The sequence below is a fragment of the Podarcis liolepis genome (assembly GCF_965112155.1).
Source record: "Podarcis liolepis genome assembly, chromosome: 9".
NCBI classification, from domain to species: Eukaryota; Metazoa; Chordata; class Lepidosauria; order Squamata; family Lacertidae; genus Podarcis; species Podarcis liolepis.
In genome coordinates, this window is record NC_139564.1 from 57,897,075 (window position 1) to 57,916,719 (window position 19,645).

General features: G+C 45.3%; 1 protein-coding gene across 2 annotated transcripts; it reads left to right on the forward strand.

Moving 5' to 3' along the window:
* The first annotated feature begins 768 nt into the window (after positions 1 to 768).
* On the forward strand, positions 769 to 19,348 carry TMEM33 (transmembrane protein 33). Of its 2 annotated transcripts, none has more exons than XM_083460178.1 (7): positions 769 to 1,112; positions 5,180 to 5,274; positions 6,316 to 6,503; positions 8,506 to 8,573; positions 9,139 to 9,272; positions 13,122 to 13,205; positions 14,421 to 19,348. In XM_083460178.1, exons 1-7 carry the CDS (start codon positions 1,056 to 1,058, stop codon positions 14,548 to 14,550), a joined length of 756 nt encoding a protein of 251 aa, XP_083316304.1. In that variant the 5' UTR covers positions 769 to 1,055; the 3' UTR covers positions 14,551 to 19,348. The 2 variants fall into 2 exon arrangements, with proteins under 2 accessions (XP_083316304.1, XP_083316305.1); XM_083460179.1 differs by lacking the exon at positions 769 to 1,112 and adding an exon at positions 4,661 to 4,748.
* The last annotated feature ends 297 nt before the right edge of the window (positions 19,349 to 19,645 follow it).

Sequence of the window (19,645 nt, forward strand, 5' to 3'; positions counted from 1 at the left end):
CTCAGGGCCGCTAGAATCTGGGGCTGATATTTGGAGTCCAGGGATTGAAGAGCCAGGCCAGCCGACAGCTGCTGCCGAGAGGAGTAGAGCCCGCCAGAGCGTCACAGGCTTTTCTGCTGCGGGCGCTGAGTTGTTTATTTAAATTGTATACCCGCCGTTACCTTAAAATGGAAACTTAAACTGATGGAACATCAGAATACCCAGATGGGTGGGGTATAAATAAATTATTATTATTATTATTATTATTATTATTATTATTAGCGCAGCTTGCGGATTTAACATATAGAATAAGAGAACAAGAAGGATATATGTTTCAAGACGATTGGAAAATGTTTATTGAATATATGGAGGAAAATTGTGTACACTTGAAAACGTTGGCAGCATTAAGATAAATTCAACAGTGTAAACAAGTTTGATAGATGTAAAAATGGAATACTGAATGGTTTAGTTTATGTAAAATATGCAGGGATTTATGATATGTAAAATGAACCACGGAAAGAAAAGAAGGGAGGTCACTGACGTTTTAAGGTTGTTTCAATGAATATTCTAAATTGTAAAACATAAGATTTAATTATATATATATAATTAAATTATAAATATATAAAATATATATAAAATAAAAATGAGAGGGAAAAGAAATGCATAAAAAGCACCCTGCCCGGTTCCAAAAGTAAATACCAAAGCGATCTTGTCCCGAAGTCAGGCGGCTGCGCCTCGAAGACTACATTACCCAGCATGCTCCACCGGATGACCGCCACCCGTACCCGAGCGACCCGGAAGCTGCCCCTCTGCGCCTGCGCGACGCGGGCTGCTCAGCGGCGGGGCTGCCTTGAGGAGTGTCCCTCGTTCGCTGGCCTCCTTCCGCGCACCTGCTGCCGCCGCCGCCGCCAACCGCCGCCTCTTCCTTCCCCGCTTCCGGCCTGCCAGATACGGCCCTCGCGCGCGGCACGAGCAGGACCCGCTCTCCGCTTAACCCTCTCGTCGCCGATCCTCTCCTTTCCTTCTTCCTCCTCCTCCTCCTCGCGCCCCGAGCGGAGCCGGTGGGCGGCGCGGCCATGGCGGACACGGCGCAGAACGGGCCCATGCAGGGAGGCGCGGGCGGCGGAGCCGTGGTGAGTTGAGTCCGGCGGGGGCGGCCTAGCGCGGCCTTCGCGACCCTGCTTCGACCCACGGCGGTGCCGACGCTTCGCCTGAGAGGATTTTATTTTATTTTATTCGAAACCGGCCTCACGCCTCTTCAGCCCCCGGGGTAGCTCAGTCGGTAGAGCCGGGGACTGTTAACCTCAGGGTCGTGGGTTCGAGTGCCACACGTCGGGCAAAAGGCAGAGCTGTCAACTTTTCCCTTTTCTCGCGAGGAATCCTATTCGGAATAAGGGGATTTCCCTTAAAAAAAGGGAAACGTTGACAGCTATGAAAAGGATTCCTGCATTGGATTAGATGACCGTGCGGAGGGGTCCCTTCCAACTCTGTGAAGTGCCCTGAGACCCCCTGGTATAGGGCGGGATATAAATTCAATTAATAATAACAATTCTGTCCTTCTGTGAGCCTATAAATGCGCTCCCATGGAGAGCCGTATGTGGTTTTCTTCATAGGGAGAGCTCTGATTTCAGGTCGTTTCAAATCTGTGGGTTGTCTCCAGTATTGTACCCCCTTCTTGGAGCAGGGCAAATCTGCTCAAATTCTGAGATTGGGGGTGTCGTAGCTCACCCCCTAAGCCCAGTTTTCAGGGCTACGAAGGAGGCAGTAATTGATTAAGTTATACACCGCCTTTATCTTCCAAGTGGCTTAAGGTGGTCTACATGGTTGTCCTCCATATTTTCATCCTTCACAACAACCCTGTGAGGCAGGTTAGGCTGAGAGATGGTGGCTGGCCCAAGGTCACCCAGCGATTCAAACTGTGGCCTCCCAGCTTTAACTGTTCATGGATCAGTGGGCACATGTGGGAGCAGATCGACACAACCACACGCCTCCCCCCTCACCTCCATTGAGGGTTTCTTCTGAATCTCTGATAGTTGTGTAGAGGAGGGAATTTGGATGTCTGCAGTGGCAGTTTTGACACCGTGACAGTTTCCCCTGTTTCACATCTCCATTAGAAGTTGCCCTCTCTTGCCTCTTAATTGCCCTTGAGAAGTTTCAGTTCCTCTTAACTTTTTTAATCTATAGCTTCCAGGCTTGGCCTTTTCCTCTCCACTGCTGCCTTTGGCAAAGGTTTGTGGAACAGGCTGAAGGAGCCGACTCAGTGTCAAGCATCCTAAGTTGTTCTGGCTGTTTTCTGAAACATGGGCTATACAACAGATGTTTAGGTTACTGCACTAGTACGTAGGTATTTAGGAAGTTGCTTGATGCTAAGACCATTGGTGTCTTTAGTTCTGCATTGCCTATACAGTGGTCCCTCGGGTTACATACACTTCAGGTTACAGACTCCGCTAACCCAGAAATAGTACCTCGGGTTAAGAACTTTGCTTCAGGATGAGAACAGAAATTGTGGTGCGGTGGCAGCAGGAGGCCCCATTAGCTAAAGTGGTGCTTCAGGTTAAGAACAGTTTCAGGTTAAGAATGGACCTCCGGAACGAATTAAGTACTTAACCCGAGGTACCACTGTACCACGGATGGGGAGCCCCGGCTTGTGAGCCACATTTGGCTTGCCAAGACATTTTCCCCAAACCACAGACACCTGTCTCATGCCTAGCACCGTATGTGATGTTGAGTATATGGGAATGGGTGGCGATGTGGTCTAAACCACTGAGCCTCTTGGGCTTGTTGATCGGAAGGTCAGCAGTTCGAATCCATGCAACGGGGTGAGCTCCTGTTGCTCTGTCCCAGCTTCTGCTAACCTAGCAGTTCGAAAGCATCCAAGTGCAAGTAGATAAATAGTTACCACTGCCACGGGAAGGTAAATGGTGTTTCCGTGCTCTCTGGTTTCCATCACGGTGTTCCATTGCACCAGAAGCGGTTTAGTCATGTTGGCCACATGACCTGAAAAACTGTTTGTGGACAAACGCCGGCTCCCTAGGTCTGAAGTGAGATGAGCACCGCAACCCCATAGTTGCTTTTGACTGGACTTAATCGTCCAGGAGTCCTTTACCTGTGGGGCAAGTAGAAATGTGGTTGGACCCTTTTAGAAATCATGAATAAACTCCCTGTGCATCAGTTTAACCCTGCTTGCTTTTGGTGCAGAAAACAGGCTTGAGCACCCTGTGCATCAGCTGACACATGGGGAGTTAAATCCTGCTGGGTCACTATCTCCCTCCACTCCCGTGGGCAAACTTTGACAACTGGGTGGACCAGCACACCTTCAAAAGTGGTCTGTAGTGTATGCGGAGGTAAAAATCTGACTCACTGGGCCAAAATGATTCCCCTCCCTTTCCACACTGACTGGTAAAGAGACTAAAAAATTTTACCTACAGCACATGCTATTGTGGGTTGGAGCCCAGTTCACCAGCTGTTTCCTCAATTGTCAGGTGTATATGCACATTGGGTCTAAAAGAAAAAAAGTGTAAAGGTTGGAATGAAGTGGCAATAGGATGCCAAAACCATGTAATGAATTCTTTTATGGGCTGAATGTGAATGCATTTGGAAATTTGCAAACCAATGAACTAAAAGCATATTTTGGAAAAGGGCAGGGAACTGGGAACAGTCAAGTTCTGGGCAATTTGATTCATTTCTTGTCTATGTAAGATGGGTGTGACTGCCTCCCTGGAAACCAGATTTACCTTTCCCCATTTAGTTTATAGGCAGGCAGGGCCACTGGCAAAATGTTCAGGTTAGGTGGTATTTCCACATACACATAACAACTTGCAACACTGTATTAGTCATGGTGAAATGCACAAGCAGTTTCATGCTACCGGTGGTAGTTCATGCTGGGCCTGCTTAACTTGTGATCCACTAAGCCAGATGCAGCCCACCAGCTGTTTATTTGGACCCACAAAATACTTAACAGCCTATTTGTTTTTGCAATCCTGAGCAGGAACCAACAACAAAAGCTTTTTATGAGCTGCCGTTTCTGGCTGATGGGGCTGCATTTGGCTTGATAGGTTTGCACAACATGTGGCCCTTCAACAGGTGCTTTGCCTTGATAGAATGTAGTTGTAGTACACTTTGCAGTACTGCATTGGTGAAACTATTAGCAGACTGTGTCATAGCTACTTCTATCCTCTTGCAGGAAATTTTTGAATTGGACCTTCAGATAAGAATCATACCTGATGCTAGATGGACTTCTGGGGAAAACACGAAACACTGAGTTCTGATAGCTTCCTTATCTTCCATAAACACACAGCCTAAAAGTTTTATCTGCTAGCAGTTTAGCAGAAGAAACTTTCTTTGTTTTTGTTTGTTTTTAATGACTGTCCCACAATATGGTGGTGACTTCATTTTCTACATAGAACTACTCCCAGGGCATTTTATATGGTAAATGCCTGCACTACTGAAAATACCCTGAGAGTTCTTATAGGTGACTGCAGCCACTGCTGTTGCCCTGACTGCTCAGAGATGGGAGGGATTGCTAGTTCAGTTAGTCACCACCTGTCCTAGCCATGAGGCAAAGTAGATATCTTCATTCTGTGAGCAATGGAGGGCTATACTGGGCTTCCTTGGAACCTAGACTGAGTAGGGATTGGTTTTGGGATGTCCTGTTCCATTCCAGAAGGTGGTGAAGTTCACCAGAACTGCTTCCTAGCCACTATCTGCCATGGGTGCTAGCAGAGAGCAGCTGAGTTATCCTCGTGGTTCTCAAAGAGCAGATTTTCAAAGTAAACCCTCTTAATTATTATTATTTTAATTTATTGCCTGACCTTCACCCTATGATCCCCGGGTGGGTTACAACAGTTTAAACTGTGACATTAAAAACAGTTTTTTAAAATTTACAGTTACAAAAATGCAATCACGAAACATAGGTCTTTAGAAGTCTCATAATTATGTCTTCCAAATTTAAGAGCGACTGTGTGGAGATTGCTTTTGTATCTGTTATTTACACTTGCATTTATGAAAAAGCAAAAGTTTTGTGTTCTTCGTATTGCCTGTTATCTATGTTGGTTCTGGATCTGGTCAGTTTGGTGGGTAGTTGTTCTTTAACAGTGGGTAAAACAGTGGGTTGCTTTGGGAGGGTGGATGGGATAGAAATTTAATAAATAAAAACAATAAATAAATGTTTATTCACTAACTACTTTTCCTTTCATTACAGCAATTTCTGATTACTAATAAGTTGGATACAGCAATGTGGCTTTCCCGCATATTCACAGTTTACTGTTCGGCTTTATTTGTCCTGCCTCTTCTAGGGTATGTATAATAATGTTAAAGTTAGGCAGCTATAATATATAATATATATAATAATGTTCTTTAAAGCAGTAGTGCCCCTGATATCCTTAGAAAGGACACTGATTTTTTTAGTGACAGAATGAAACACAAAACATACATTATGCTTAAAAGCTCTGTATCACATTTTAGATGCATATACAGTTGTTCTAATCCAGGTAAAGTTAAGCTTTTGTTACTTCCCATCCATTTTAATATGAGATATCAATCTATATTCTTAGCTGTCCATTGGAAATCAATGTAGTGTATAGATGCGAAATATCAGTCAGTGATATGGGGCAGAAGATTTTCCAGTGCTTTATTTTTATGTGGGAGTTTTAACTTTCATTAAGTTCATTAGTGACAACAAAAGGATGCCTATTTCAACTACAGTAATAGGCAAGCTTAGCAATTTCAAAGTTTTAAGCTTTGCTTACTGAATGCTAAATTAGATCACTCTCTAGGCTTTCAGAAAATGTTTAAATGCTGACTGAAAGATTTTCCAATGCAAATTAGCCTAAATTTGCATAGGAAAAAATCCAGGAAACCTGTATCACTGACTTTGGTTGGACTTTGACCAATATTTTGCAAATATCAGTGCTTGATATTTGGTTCTGTTTAAGAACCAGCTTTACACCTGTTCAGTAATCTGTACATTATACACCTTCAGCTCAAGTGAGTGTCATTTATTGTTTAGGTTTTGATATTGTCGTTTAACTAGATTCCAGTTATTATGTTATTGTTTCTCTGCCATTTTTCTCTCCAAAGAAACGTCAAATAGATAACTGCATTGAAAATACTTTTAAATGACATTCTTCCCCTCCCCCCACTCTCCCAAACTTGGCACACCTGTAGAGTTCAGTGCCAAGCACCAGGAATGCTTCTCAGACTGAGTAACAGTTACATCTTGGCAGAGCTTAGCAGGGCGGGCTTCAGAGACTGAAATGATGATGCAATTCTCTTGGGAGGAAGACTTGAAGCCGCAACTCGGTTTGTATGGTAACCTCTCCTTTGATAATTCTCAAGGTTGCATGAAGCAGCTAGCTTTTATCAACGTGCCTTGCTGGCAAATGCTCTCACCAGCGCCCTTCGACTTCACCAAAGGCTACCACATTTTCAGCTAAGCAGGGCGTTCCTGGCTCAAGCCTTGCTGGAGGACAGCTGCCACTACCTTTTGTATTCCCTCATCTTTGTCAATTCCTACCCTGTTACAAGTATCCTTTCTACAAGTCTTGTAATACTTCCAGTTCTGTAATAGTTTGATTGTGCTTTTGCTGTCATAGAGTGCTAGACTTAAATCAGGGATTACTCCAGCTCATACCTTAGCTCAGCCACAAAGCCTACAGGGTGATGACGGGCCAGATTCACGTTCTTGCGTATCTGCGTTTTTTACTTTCGGGATGTCCCATGATCATAATATTAAGTAGTTGTGTTCTTTGCTATAAATCAAGCACCGCTAGGAGTTCTTTCTTTATTATTATTATTATTATTATTATTATTATTATTATTATTATTATTTTATTATTTTTATTATTTTTATTATTTTTATTATTTTTATTATTTATACCCCTCCCATCTGGCTGGGTTTCCCCAGCCACTCTGGGCAGCTTCCAACAAAACACTAAAATACCTATTAAACATTAAAAGCTTCCCTAAACAGGGCTGCACTCAGATGTGTTCTAAAAGTCTGGTGGTAGTTCTTCTCTTTGACATCTGGTGGAAGGGCATTCCACAGGGTGGGTGCCACTACCGAGAAGGCCCTCTGCCTGGTTCCCTGTAACTCCACTTCTTGCAGTAAGGGAACCGCCAGAAGGCCCTCAGTGCTGGACCTCAGTGTCCGGGCAGAACGATGGAGATGGAAACGCTCCTTCAGGTATACTTGGCCAAGGCCATTTAGGGCTTTAAAGGAAAGCACCAACACTTTGAATTGTGCTCAGAAATGTACTGGGAGCCAGTGTAGGTCTTTCAAGACAGGTGTTATGTGGTCTCGGCGGCCGCCCCCAGTCACCAGTCTAGCTGCCGCATTCTGGATTAGTTGTAGTTTCCGGGTCACCTTCAAAGGTAGCCCCATATTGTTTTCCAGTGTACTTCTTATAAATAAAAATGTTGGTGTGGGGGGAGCAAAATTTTATTCTGAAAGTGTGGCCCACAGAAAAAGGTTAGAGAACCACTGGACTGGAGTCAGGGGCGGAGGGAGGGGGGTACAGTGGGTGTGGGCCACCCCGGGTGTCACCACTGAGGAGGGTGACAAAATGACAGGTGGCACTCACCACGGGGCCTGCAGCGTGCCCAAGCCATGTGTCTGTCCTGGGAGAGACGCGGTGGCTTGGGCGCACACAGACTTCTCGCTGCACAAACAGTCTGCCCGATACCTCCCCCCCCCAGCTGTAGGGCGGCTGAGTGGGAGGAGGCAGGCAGACTCCGGAGGCCCCACGGTGCGCCATGCCCTCACCCCACCCCAATGGGTGGCTTGCCTCTATCCTGGGCACGCCACCCCAGGCACCCGAGCAGCTTCCTCCGCTGCTGACTGGAGTAATCAACTACAAGGAGGTAAAGCTCAGGGGAGAGGGGTGCTGAACTCTATCTCTCTCCCCCCCCCCCGCCTTATGTGTGCTTTTTGTTGTTAGTGAAATTACCACCTCACTTCCTGCTTTATATATGTATAGGGCAGTCACACAAATTAAGGCCTCATCACCTCTAGTCTCACCCTAGACAGAAGCACCACCCTTATTAACTCTTATTTATTACCTATCGACGTAATGTATCTGAATCAAAATAAACAAGTGAGCTCATATTTCTTAGCCCCATCAATTTATTTAATAAGGTTGCAATCCTATACCTGCTTCTGAGAAGACCTGTATAGGATTTCACTCTAAAACATTGATCTACTGATTTCAACCCTGGCCCTACATAACTTAAGTACACACAAACTGCTGGATGCCTATATTTCTACAAGTGCATACTGCTAACCATCATTTTCAAATTCCATTCCATGATTAGGACTGTGCTCTGTGTTACTAAGTGTTTAATAAAGCTGCCTAACTTTAATCACCTGAATCTTAAGGTCCAAACGTTTTCTCATACAAAAGAATCTGAATTTAAAGTAAGAGATCGCAAGCTTGCATGCTGACACAAGTGGACGATGTGCTTGAATATTCAGACTATAGTGTGAAATAACATGCGTGAGGTTGTAATTCTCCTTAACTTTCACTTCAGTGAGTATTTTCCCAGTTCTGTTGTTTTCTTTGCTTCACGCTGCCACCTACACAAAGAAGGTTCTTGATGTAAGTATGTTGTTAGTGTATGATCTTGTGCCCCTTACTTGCCACATTGCTCTTTGTAAGGCGGGCAGGATTCAGATGAGACATGGATTTTTAAAGGGGTAAACTGAAAACGGGGATCTGGCTATTTTCTGCCACAGTTTGAAGGGACAGCTGTTGCTCATCCAGTGCTGCTGCTTCTATCAAAGGGTTAGCAAGTAGGAAAGAAAAGGATACGTGTGGAGAGCCAGAATGTTTGATGAGGACTGAGGAGACTTGGGTTCAAATCCCTATGCAGCTGTGATACTCGCTGGGTGACCTTGATCATTATTCAATCTAACTTCCCTCGCAGGGTTGTTTGGGTTAAATGGTGGCAGTGGGGAACTGAAACTGAATATTAGGTTGACCATTTCCTGCATAATAAACATTGTAGCAAGGTTTGCAAAATTCTTCAGTTTTCCTGCTTATTTAGACTGCCATCCAAGGTTTACAAAATAATTATAGCATAGCTGAAAGTATTCCCAAGGTTTGACTTTGTATACATAACACAAAGTTTCCTCACATTGCTTTTTTACTCCCTTTTTTCAAGGCACGAGGTTCAAATAGTCTTCTTTTCCTAAGAAATCTCTTGGACAAGTTAAATGCTAATCAGCAAAACATCCTGAAATTTATAGCTTGCAATGAGATCTTCTTGATGCCGGCTACTGTGTTTATGCTTTTCAGGTATGAGATGAAACATTAACCTTTATTTTTATTTGGATGGTGTTCTATAACTGCTTGGGAATACAGAATCAGACTGTTTCTTGTTTATCATTGCAATGTCCCTATAAGGGACCGTCCTTGCAGTCTGAAAACTAAGGTCGGGTTGTGATTTTCTCACCATCTCCTGACCCTGTGGTTGTGCTGCACTGAGAACCCTATTTTTAAGATGCACAGGGTTTGCTTGCTGTCTAATGTAAGGATGGTTTCTTGATCCTTAAGGCAAAGATCAGCATAGTCTGTTCTTGTTCTTTTGGAGAAATTTTACTTTCATGTATATGAAGAAAGCTCTGGTTCAGATGCCAAAAAGACAATATTGCATTTTAAGTGTCTGTTGTTTTGTAAAGGTAAAGGGACCCCTGACCGTTAGGTCCAGTCGTGGCCGACTCTGGGGTTGCGGTGCTCATCTCGCTGTACTGGCCGAGGGAGCCGGCGTATAGCTTCCGGGTCATGTGGCCAGCATGACTAAGCCGCTTCTGGCGAACCAGAGCAGTGCACGGAAACGCCACCCGCATCCCATGTTATTTTGTAGCATTGTATTTAATTTAGGGTTATATTCAAAGTAGCATCAAAATGTTCTATCAGTGAAATAATTTCTCATTGTTCTACAGAATGTTCTGCCCCTCTCCTCCCACTGTGCACCCCTAATTCTGTTCTGGAGTCCCCCCAGCCCTCTAGAGCAGATTAGGGGGTGGAACAGGGTGTGCACAGGCGGAGGAGAGGGGTGAAGTCCTGTTGTACAAGCGAAACTCATTCCCCTTGCACAGTTATTTATTTAAACACCATCCTTTGTATCTAAGCCACCTTGCAGAGCACTGGTGGAAGAATGGCATATATCCGTAATTTATTATTTATTTATTGAATTTATATACCTCCCTATACCCAGAGGTCTCAGGGGCGTTCACAGAACAAAATCAAAATACAAAACCACAAAATATATAAAACAAGAAAATAAAAACAATACCCCCTCCCCAAAAAAACACATTTTAAAAGGGCATAGGATGTCAATCAACCAAAGGCACCTAAAGGTGTATAATGAAAGTGGCAGCGAACTTCCCTGGGGAGAGCATTCCACAGACGGGGAGCCACTGCAAACTTCCAGGTCCCATTGAATTCAGTGGAATTTATTTCTAAGTACAGGTAAATATGCACAGAATTCTGCCATAAGGCAGCTCCTTCCAGTGCATGCTTGCCCAAGAGAAAAGTCTACTGAACACAGTGGACTTGCTTCTGAGTAAACATACACTAAAGTTACATAATTTCATGGCAGGAGGGGCAACACTAGTTCCTTTATAAGGTTTTAATGTTTCAGCCATCTTGACGCATTTTATTTAATGATCTGCGGCTGTCGCGGCTGTCATTCATCACTCTGTGCAAGTCAGATACTGTGTGAAAACATTTATTTAGTTGTAAGGGTCTTTTGCAGGTCAAAGCAGTTACAGTGGTACCCCGCAAGACGAACGCCTCGCGAGACGAAAAACTCGCAAAACGAAAGGTTTTTTCGTTTTTGAGTTGCCTCGCAAGACGAATTTCCCTATGGGCTTGCTTCGCAAAACGAAGCTTGCCCCGGGGACAGCGGGTCTTCTCTTTTGAAGCAAGGGGCTGCGGGGAGATAGCGATCTCCCTGCAGCCCCTTGCTGCAAAAGACGTCGGGGGAAGCGGGGAAGCGAAGCGCTTCGCTTCCCGCTTCCCCCGGACCTCTTCTGAAGCAAGGGGCTGGGGGGAAAAAGCGATCTCCCTGCAGCCCCTTGCTGCAAAAGACGTCGGGGGAAGCGGGGAAGCGAAGCGCTTCGCTTCCCGCTTCCCCCGGACCTCTTCTGAAGCAGGGGGCTGGGGGGAGATAGCGATCTCCCTGCAGCCCCTTGCTGCAAAAGACGTCGGGGGAAGCGGGGAAGCGAAGCACTTCGCTTCCCGCTTCCCCCGGACCTCTTCTGAAGCAGGGGGCTGGGGGGAGATAGCGATCTCCCTGCAGCCCCTTGCTGTAAAAGACGTCGGGGGAAGCGGGGAAGCGAAGCGCTTCGCTTCCCGCTTCCCCCGGACCTCTTCTGAAGCAAGGGGCTGGGGGGAGATAGCGATCTCCCTGCAGCCCCTTGCTGCAAAAGACGTCGGGGGAAGCGGGGAAGCGAAGCGCTTCGCTTCCCGCTTCCCCCGACCTCTTCTGAAGCAAGGGGCTGGGGGGAGATAGCGATCTCCCTGCAGCCCCTTGCTGCAAAAGACGTCCCGGGGAGGTTTTAAAATGCTGGGGGTCGGGAGCGAAGCGCTGCCGACCCCCAGCATTTTAAAATCTCCCCGTGTCCCGGGGAGGTTTTAAAATGCTGGGGGTCGGGAGCGCTTCGCTCCCGACCCCCAGCATTTTAAAACGCTGTTCCGAAGGGGGGGCGGGGACAGCTGCCCCAGCCGCCCCACTTCGGAAAGCTGTTCCGAAGTGGGGCGGGGGGGCGGGGACAGCTGCCCCAGCCGCCCCACCTCGGAAAGCTGTTCCGAAGTGGGGAGGGGGGGCGGGGACACCTGCCCCAGCCGCCCCACTTCGGAAAGCTGTTCCGAAGTGGGAAGGGGGGGCGGGGACAGCTGCCCCAGCCGCCCCACTTCGGAAAGCTGTTCCGAAGTGGGAAGGGGGGGCGGGGACACCTGCCCCAGCCGCCCCACTTCGGAAAGCTGTTCCGAAGTGGGGAGGGGGGGCGGGGACAGCTGCCCCAGCCGCCCCACTTCGGAAAGCTGTTCCGAAGTGGGGAGGGGGGGGGCGGGGACAGCTGCCCCAGCCGCCCCACTTCGGAAAGCTGTTCCGAAGTGGGGCGGGGGGCGGGGACACCTGCCCCAGCCGCCCCACTTCGGAAAGCTGTTCCGAAGTGGGGAGGGGGGGCAGGGACAGCTGCCCCAGCCGCCCCACTTCGGAAAGCTGTTCCGAAGTGGGGCGGGGGGGGGGCGGGGACACCTGCCCCAGCCGCCCCACTTCGGAAAGCTGTTCCGAAGTGGGGCGGGGGGGGGCGGGGACACCTGCCCCAGCCGCCCCACTTCGGAAAGCTGTTCCGAAGTGGGGAGGGGGGGCGGGGACAGCTGCCCCAGCCGCCCCACTTCGGAAAGCTGTTCCGAAGTGGGGCGGGGGGGCGGGGACACCTGCCCCAGCCGCCCCACTTCGGAAAGCTGTTCCGAAGTGGGGAGGGGGGGCGGGGACAGCTGCCCCAGCCGCCCCACTTCGGAAAGCTGTTCCGAAGTGGGGCGGGGGGGGCGGGGACACCTGCCCCAGCCGCCCCACTTCGGAAAGCTGTTCCGAAGTGGGGAGGGGGGCGGGGACACCTTCTGAAGGCGGGCAGGGGGCGAAAGTCTTTGTCCCCCCTGCCTGCCTTCCCAGGGGCTTTTAAATCGCCCCGGACAGCGGAGAAGTCCTCCGCTGTCCGGGGCGATTTTAAAATGCCGCCCGCCAGCATTTTAAGATCGCCCCGGACAGCGGAGAAGTCCTCCGCTGTCCCAGGGTTTTTTAAAATGCTGGGGGTGGGAAGAAAAGCCCTTGTCCCCCCCCCCAGCCTTCAGACGAGGTCCGGGGACAGACTGTCCCCGGACCTCGTCTGAAGGCGGTTTCCCTAGGAACGCATTAATTGATTTTCAATGCATTCCTATGGGAAACCGTGCATCGCAAGACGAAAAAACCGCAAGACGAAGAGACTTGCGGAACGAATTAATTTCGTCTTGCGAGGCACCACTGTACTATGTGTGAAGACAAACATAAGGTGGTGTCTTACTGCAAATCCTACACTGTCTCCTTTTAAATAAATCTACCCCTCCACCACCCCACCTTTTTTCTTCTGTTCTTTTCAGTGGGCAGGGAAGCTTGCTGCAGCCATTTATTTACTACAGATTTCTTACACTCCGTTATTCCTCCCGCCGAAATCCATATTGCCGGTAAGAAACCAATTATGATTTAAAGTTGTTGTTGTCTGTAAATACAGTGCTTAAACAGTTGGCTCCTTTGTGTTGCCATATCATGGACTAAGAAGTGGAGTTAAAGGAAGTAATTAAAAACATGAAGATGGGAAAGTCACCTGGCTCTGATGGATTCTCAGCATCCTTCTACAAAACATTTAAGGAACAAACACCAGGCTATACAATGATATTTTAGCCGGTAACCTACTTCCTGCAACCTGGAAGCATTCAAGAATCATAGTTATTCTCAAACCTCACAAGGACTCCACCAATATCATACCAAGCAATCTCTTTATTAAATCTAGATTATAAAATCTTTACGGCCAATCTGGTCAATAGATTAAAAACATTTATTGGCAGCTGCATACAGACAGACCAATCTGGGTTTGTTCCAGGGTGAAGAGTTACTGATCCAATAAGGAAATTATTGAACATTTTTATTTCATTACAAAAAATCATAACCTTTAACAAGCCTCCCGCTTGATTTTTTAAAACTATTTGATTGTCTAGAACCAAATTATCTAATGGAAATAGTTAAGAAATGTGATTTTGGCCAAAAAAAATTGTAAAAGCTTTCGAAGGCATATATAGATTAGATATAGATATAGATATAGATATAGATATAGATATAGATATAGATATAGATATAGATATAGATATAGATATAGATTAGAATAAATAATTCAGATTGCTCCCCACCCCAAATGTTTAGTCATAGAACAAAACAGGGACATCCTCTGTTGCCCATTAGTTGTCTTAATTTTAGAAACATTGGTAATCAAATTACACAATGCCCTCTCTGGTACGGGAATGGTTTCGTCCCGTAATGTTGTGTGTTTAAATGTTTTTGTACTTCTGCAAACCTCAGAATCTCTCTGGCTATGGTAATATGGCTCTAGTAAGGAAGGCAGCCCTGTTTAGGGAAGTTTTTAATGACTGATGTTTTAATGTATTTTTAATCTCTTCTTGGAAGCCGCCCAGAGTGGCTGGGGAAACCCAGCCAGATGGGCAGGGTATAAGTAATTATTATTATTATTATTATTATTATTATTATTATTATTATTATTACTGTATTATTATTATTATTATTCTCCTCCTCGTTATGATTGATTTTGATGAAGGTTTAGGTTTGAGTGAGATGTAGGAGCTACTGTTGCAAAGATATTTCTGTAAAAAGTGTCTTGTTATTTTCAGAACCCTCTTCACGGAACTTCGGATTGTCGTTGAGCATGTCATCATGAAGCCGTCGTGCCCGACATTTGTACGAAGGCTCTGTGTCAGCAGCATTTCTTTTATAAGCAGACTGGCACCAACAGTTGCATAGTCAACGCTGGAAACATGCGTATGTTTGTCTGATGAACTTTCTAAGCAGCTGGTATTTCTGCTGGTGATTTATAAATTCTGGATCTCAGTCAAGGTTGTATGGAAACATGTTTTCTTCCAAGAGCCTGTTCTGTGAATTGTATCCTATATGTTTAAAAAGTCTTGTTTTTCAAGATGTTTCCGTGCTTTGTGGAAGATGACCGCTTGCCATCTTAGACAGAATACTTTCCAGTGCAAAACAGTGGCGACAACCCTGCCTTGTACAATATGGCTTTTGTGCTGTCATGTATGTCCTCTTTGATACTGAATGAAAATACTTATTCAAAAAATAATAATAATGTCCAGGCAATACTAGCTGGATTGTGTCTAACAAGCTGCAAGCTGTGGCTGCAACATAACTAGTAGCCTCTTAGGGGTACCTATTGAAATCTCTACCCATGCGGTACATTTGAGTCAGTATTCCTTCCATTCAGTAAATGAGACAGGCTTAGTCAATTGAGTAAATCATTGTGGTCAATACAAATCAATTGGCATCTACTTCAAATGTGAACTGTAGAACGAAGCATCAAATTTCATTGTTCTGATTTATTTAATGCTTTTGAAATGGAAAGCTCTCCACCCTTCCCTAAGCACTTTATTTCTTTGTAAAGTAAATATTTCTCTAGATCATCTGACTGCCCTATTTTTTTTCCTGTCTTCCAAAAAGCAGGCTTCTTAAAATGCCAGTCTTTGAAACGTCTGAATAATAAAGATGGATGTTACATTAATTTTCAATATACATTGGAAGTGTTGCCCTTGTGAGGTAATTTTTAAAGTTCTTGCAGTTAGGCTAGCTCCAAACACCATTGCATACTCATGATGCAATGCTAAACATGGCAGTAGCTGTAAATTACATTATGACATAGGTCTGCCTTTCAAGTTATCAGCATGAATCTTCTCTCTTCCTCTACCTTCAGTTTATAGGCATGGGCACAACTGCAGATGTGTTGGACCATAATGTGGCGTGGGCATGTGTCTCCTGCCCCATCCCTTTCTCATGTACACATGGTCAGGAACACAGCTCTGTTGCGACCTCATAGGACTTCTGTCTCTGTGGGTGCTGCGCCTGCACAGGGAAGCATCCTGTCCACCCTGCTCAAACTAGAGGAATTATTTTATAAAGCAGAGGTGTGGAAACTCTGGCCCTCCAGATGATGTTGCTCTCCAACTCACATCTTCCTCGGCCAGTATGGCCAGGGGTCAGGGATGATGGGATTGCTAGTTTAAGGCCTGGAGGGTCGCAAGTTTCCCACCACAGGAATAAAATAACATTGCAGTACTTCTTCCCTGGAGAAGAAGTGCTCTTCCAGTAATTTTAGCCTTATTTCAGTAGAAGTGGGGCTGTTGTCTTACAAAGCAGAGGTAATTGGAAGTCTGGTCATTTGCTATTTCAGCATACCAAGAAGGGAAAAAACTGCACAAACTGGTTCACTTAACAGATTCAGCAACCTAATAGTTTTGATTCCCATGATAAGCCGGTTATTGAATGTCCTGAGGACTGAAGAGCATTTTAAACTGAGTTGCTTCACACGTACATAACTTGCCTTCTTCTTCTTGAAGCAGAGCTGACCAACTTTGTAAAATTTTTGATCTGAGGGTTACATTCCTGTAGCCAAGCCACCTGGAGCTGCACACACTCGTATATGCGCAGGTACATAGCCTATCCCTTTTCAGTTGATCCTTGCAGATCTGCTGAGAAAAGGGCTGTTAGCCCCTCTCTGCTTCTGAAATGGTAACTGGGGAAGGGTTATTTGCATATCCACCAAGAGTCTGGGCAGAGAAATTTAAGCCTTTCTGATCACCCCAGTGCTGTGACTACTTTTTTTTTTTTGGTTTTCATTTTTTATGTCACCCCCCAGAAAAAATATGAGTGTGGGTGTGTTTTGGGGAGCCAGAAAAAGTTGGGGTTTGGGGGCGGAGGGCAATCAATTTAGGCATCTGTGTCTAACCAAACACCTTGGTGTTTATTAAAATTCTTCCTGGACTTGAGATTGGGGGTTGGTGTAGGCAGGTTGCTGTTTTTCATTGCTCTCCTGCCCCCACTCTCCCAGTTCCTAACTACGCAGAGTATTCAGTTGTGTGATATTTCCCAGCCGAGCTGTTTGGTCCGAATCACGTAATATTACTTGGACCACTCAGAATACAACCTATTCCTGAGAAATACTCGGGAGAGGTTTTCCATAATGATAGCTGATGGTTTAGCGAACACATGTCCTAAACGCGCAACCCGGTCTGGGTGGTTCCTTGAGATAAATCTCCACTAAGTGTTCCAGGCTTACTCTTAAATGTGTTCAGCCCTCCTTGAGCCAGGGATAGTAAGATCTAGGCATCCTAAAAAGGGCCAGGACGTATGTACGTTACAGCCATAGTCTTCTATGATATCTGATGGGGAACTTGCGCTGGGAAGATATGTAAACGTGTGTGTTTGTGTGTGTGCATCTTCTTAAAGGCACTGTGCTGTCAGCTTGTTGCTATTTATGAAGATTAAGTTATTTTTTCCCCATTGAGTGCCTGCATTTTAGAATTGAGGAATTTGCCAAGGCACTATACTTACTCATTGATTCTTCTAAGCCACTTCATGATTTAGTGTCTTAACAACTGCATGAACCGAAGGATACATTTAAATAATTTGGAACGTTGCCGCTGTTTTTAAAACTATGTTTCCTTGTAACTACCTTATTTCTTTTTGATTAAATGTGAATGTCATTTAGATTGAACTCATTCATTAGCTTGTCGATAGCCCACCCTGTGCATTGCTTGCTAAACTTCCGGGTATGGACAAATGCAGCTTTAAAAATGGCTGGTACGGCTGGTTGATTGCACCCCTTTTAGCTTTTTGGCTCATAAACATCTACTTATAGGGAAGGCGCACACTAGTGTGCAGGAATGCTTCATGCGTTTTTTCATCTAGGCTCTCTTGCTTTGAGGATTTTATAAAAATTTCTACAGCAATAAAGTGACTGTTGTGGTGGTAGCCTGGAATGAAATGTCTGAACCTATTTTAACGTTATTTGTAGTTGTATGTTGAATCCTGAGGCTTGGAGTATAATTCCATTAGAGGAAAAGAAACACAACAGAGTCCTCACCCCAATCCAGCTACAACTGCAGGCAACAAAACACACATAACTGGTCACTCAGGAATGTACATCTGCATTCTTATGAATCTCAATAAACATCCAGTCCTCACCCACAATGCTCAGTGAACCAGCTTGCAAAGTCAGTGTTTCGATGCCATATCTATCTATCTATCTATCTATCTATCTATCTATCTATCTATCTATCGTTGGATCTCTTGGAAGACTGTTTTTTAGAGCTCTCAGGATTATACCCCTCCCAGAACTATTACTTAATCAAGACAACTGGTTCCTGAATATGATTTTGAATGTCGGGATTTACAGCTAACTCAATTCCATTAGCCTTCTATATTTTATAGCCTTCTATATAAAAGTTGGGGTGCAAAGATCTGTTTAGGTTCCAGCCAAGGGTCTTGCAGGTCTATTACAAACAGCTTCTAAAAGTCCCCTCCAGTTTCAAAGCGGTGTACTGAGCAGCAGGGGGGCAGCAGTTGAGGGGCAGAGCTAATCTTCTACAGCCCCTCCCCATGGCTCCTAGAAGTTGTTTTGTGGTAATTGAATCTTAGCCAAAGGCCTTGGGAGAATGAAAAACCTTCCTTCTTACCCTGTGCCCAGAGCTGTGTATACTCTCTGCTAAAACTAGACATTTGCATCCCAAAAGACGTATGTGAGGTCCTCTGAAACATATGCAAATGGAGTATATTTGCATAATTTCTCAAGTAACTCGAACATGTTGGCTGTTTTTCATAACTCTGGTATTTGTTATGGGGGACTGACCTGCCAGCACTGCAAAATGGGTGACTCTGTTTATACTACGGACCAGATCCAAGAGAACATGTGCAGAGCATCATCTAGGCCTGTGCATGTGGGGCCTTAGCTGGTGCAGGAAACAGATGGGTGCTAAACAAGTCCTTTGTCAGCTATTGGGCAGGGAAAGGGGCTGCACTGGTATTGAATCCAGTTCAAGCATCTGTTTTAGAAGGATTTTAGCTTCCTGCCCAGCGCCATATGTCAGATTGGGCCCACCTAAGAATAGATGTGCACAGCCCTTAGCTGAATCAAGTTATACCGGTCTGTTCACATAGTACATTCCGTATAGTTCCATGCAGAAGACCTGCTCCTTCCTTGGTAACGGCGCCATTTTTAGGTGGCAGATTGCTGCTGTACCCTGGCTGGCAGGGGCTGAGCATACATTTCAAAAAACCAATTGAAAAATTCATCACTTTCCCTGTCTTCGAGGACTGAGGCACAAAATGCTAATGCCGGCCTCAGAGGGGAAATAGTTCTCCTGCATATTTGAGAAAATGTGAAACCCTTTCAAGGAAATCTAATAAACATAATCATCGCAGCCTGCTGACACAAAGGAAAAAGGACCTCATTCGCTCTTTCTTTTTTATGCTGCAATTTAGTGGCCCCTGCTGATTTACAAATTGGATCACAACCGTAAATTATCCATGCCAGTACCTGTGAAAGTAAGCGCCGAGATCCATATTTATTTGGAGTTCTGCTTAAATCAGCAAAAATGATAAATTCGATGGTCTGAAATTGGAAATACCAAGGGCTTTCTGCAATGATTGTGCAAAATGTCTCCGCTCGTAATTTATTGTGACCCTCTTTCATTCACGACGCTCTGTATGCCTAATATTTATTTCAACGCAAATTAAATTGCACCCTCCTATGTTGTCACATCTCTGGTTTTTTTGATGTTGTCAAAATCAAATTGTGTTCCCCCATACGCTCCTCACCCCCAAATTGTAAGCAGTCATAGTCACACCAGTTTAGATTGCAAAGGAGCATCTGTTATTAAGAGCTTGGTTTCCCTTTGCTGCTTGGATGATGCAAGACGCGGGAATCATTGTGATGGTTTTTTGGAACAGCCTTGTAGAAGTGGGAAGTAAAAGGACAGTGAATCAGGATAAGGGCATAATACTAGCTTCACAGCTGATGTAAGTGTACTGATGTATACTGATACACATATCCTGA

Coding starts and splice junctions, on each gene's coding strand:
- TMEM33 (XM_083460178.1), top strand. CDS start 1,056: ATGGCGGACACGGCGCAGAACGGGCCCATGCAGGGAGGCGCGGGCGGC. Junction 5,275..6,315: donor TTTGTCCTGCCTCTTCTAGG/GTATGTATAATA, acceptor ATAATTCTCAAG/GTTGCATGAAGCAGCTAGCT. Junction 8,574..9,138: donor ACACAAAGAAGGTTCTTGAT/GTAAGTATGTTG, acceptor CCTTTTTTCAAG/GCACGAGGTTCAAATAGTCT.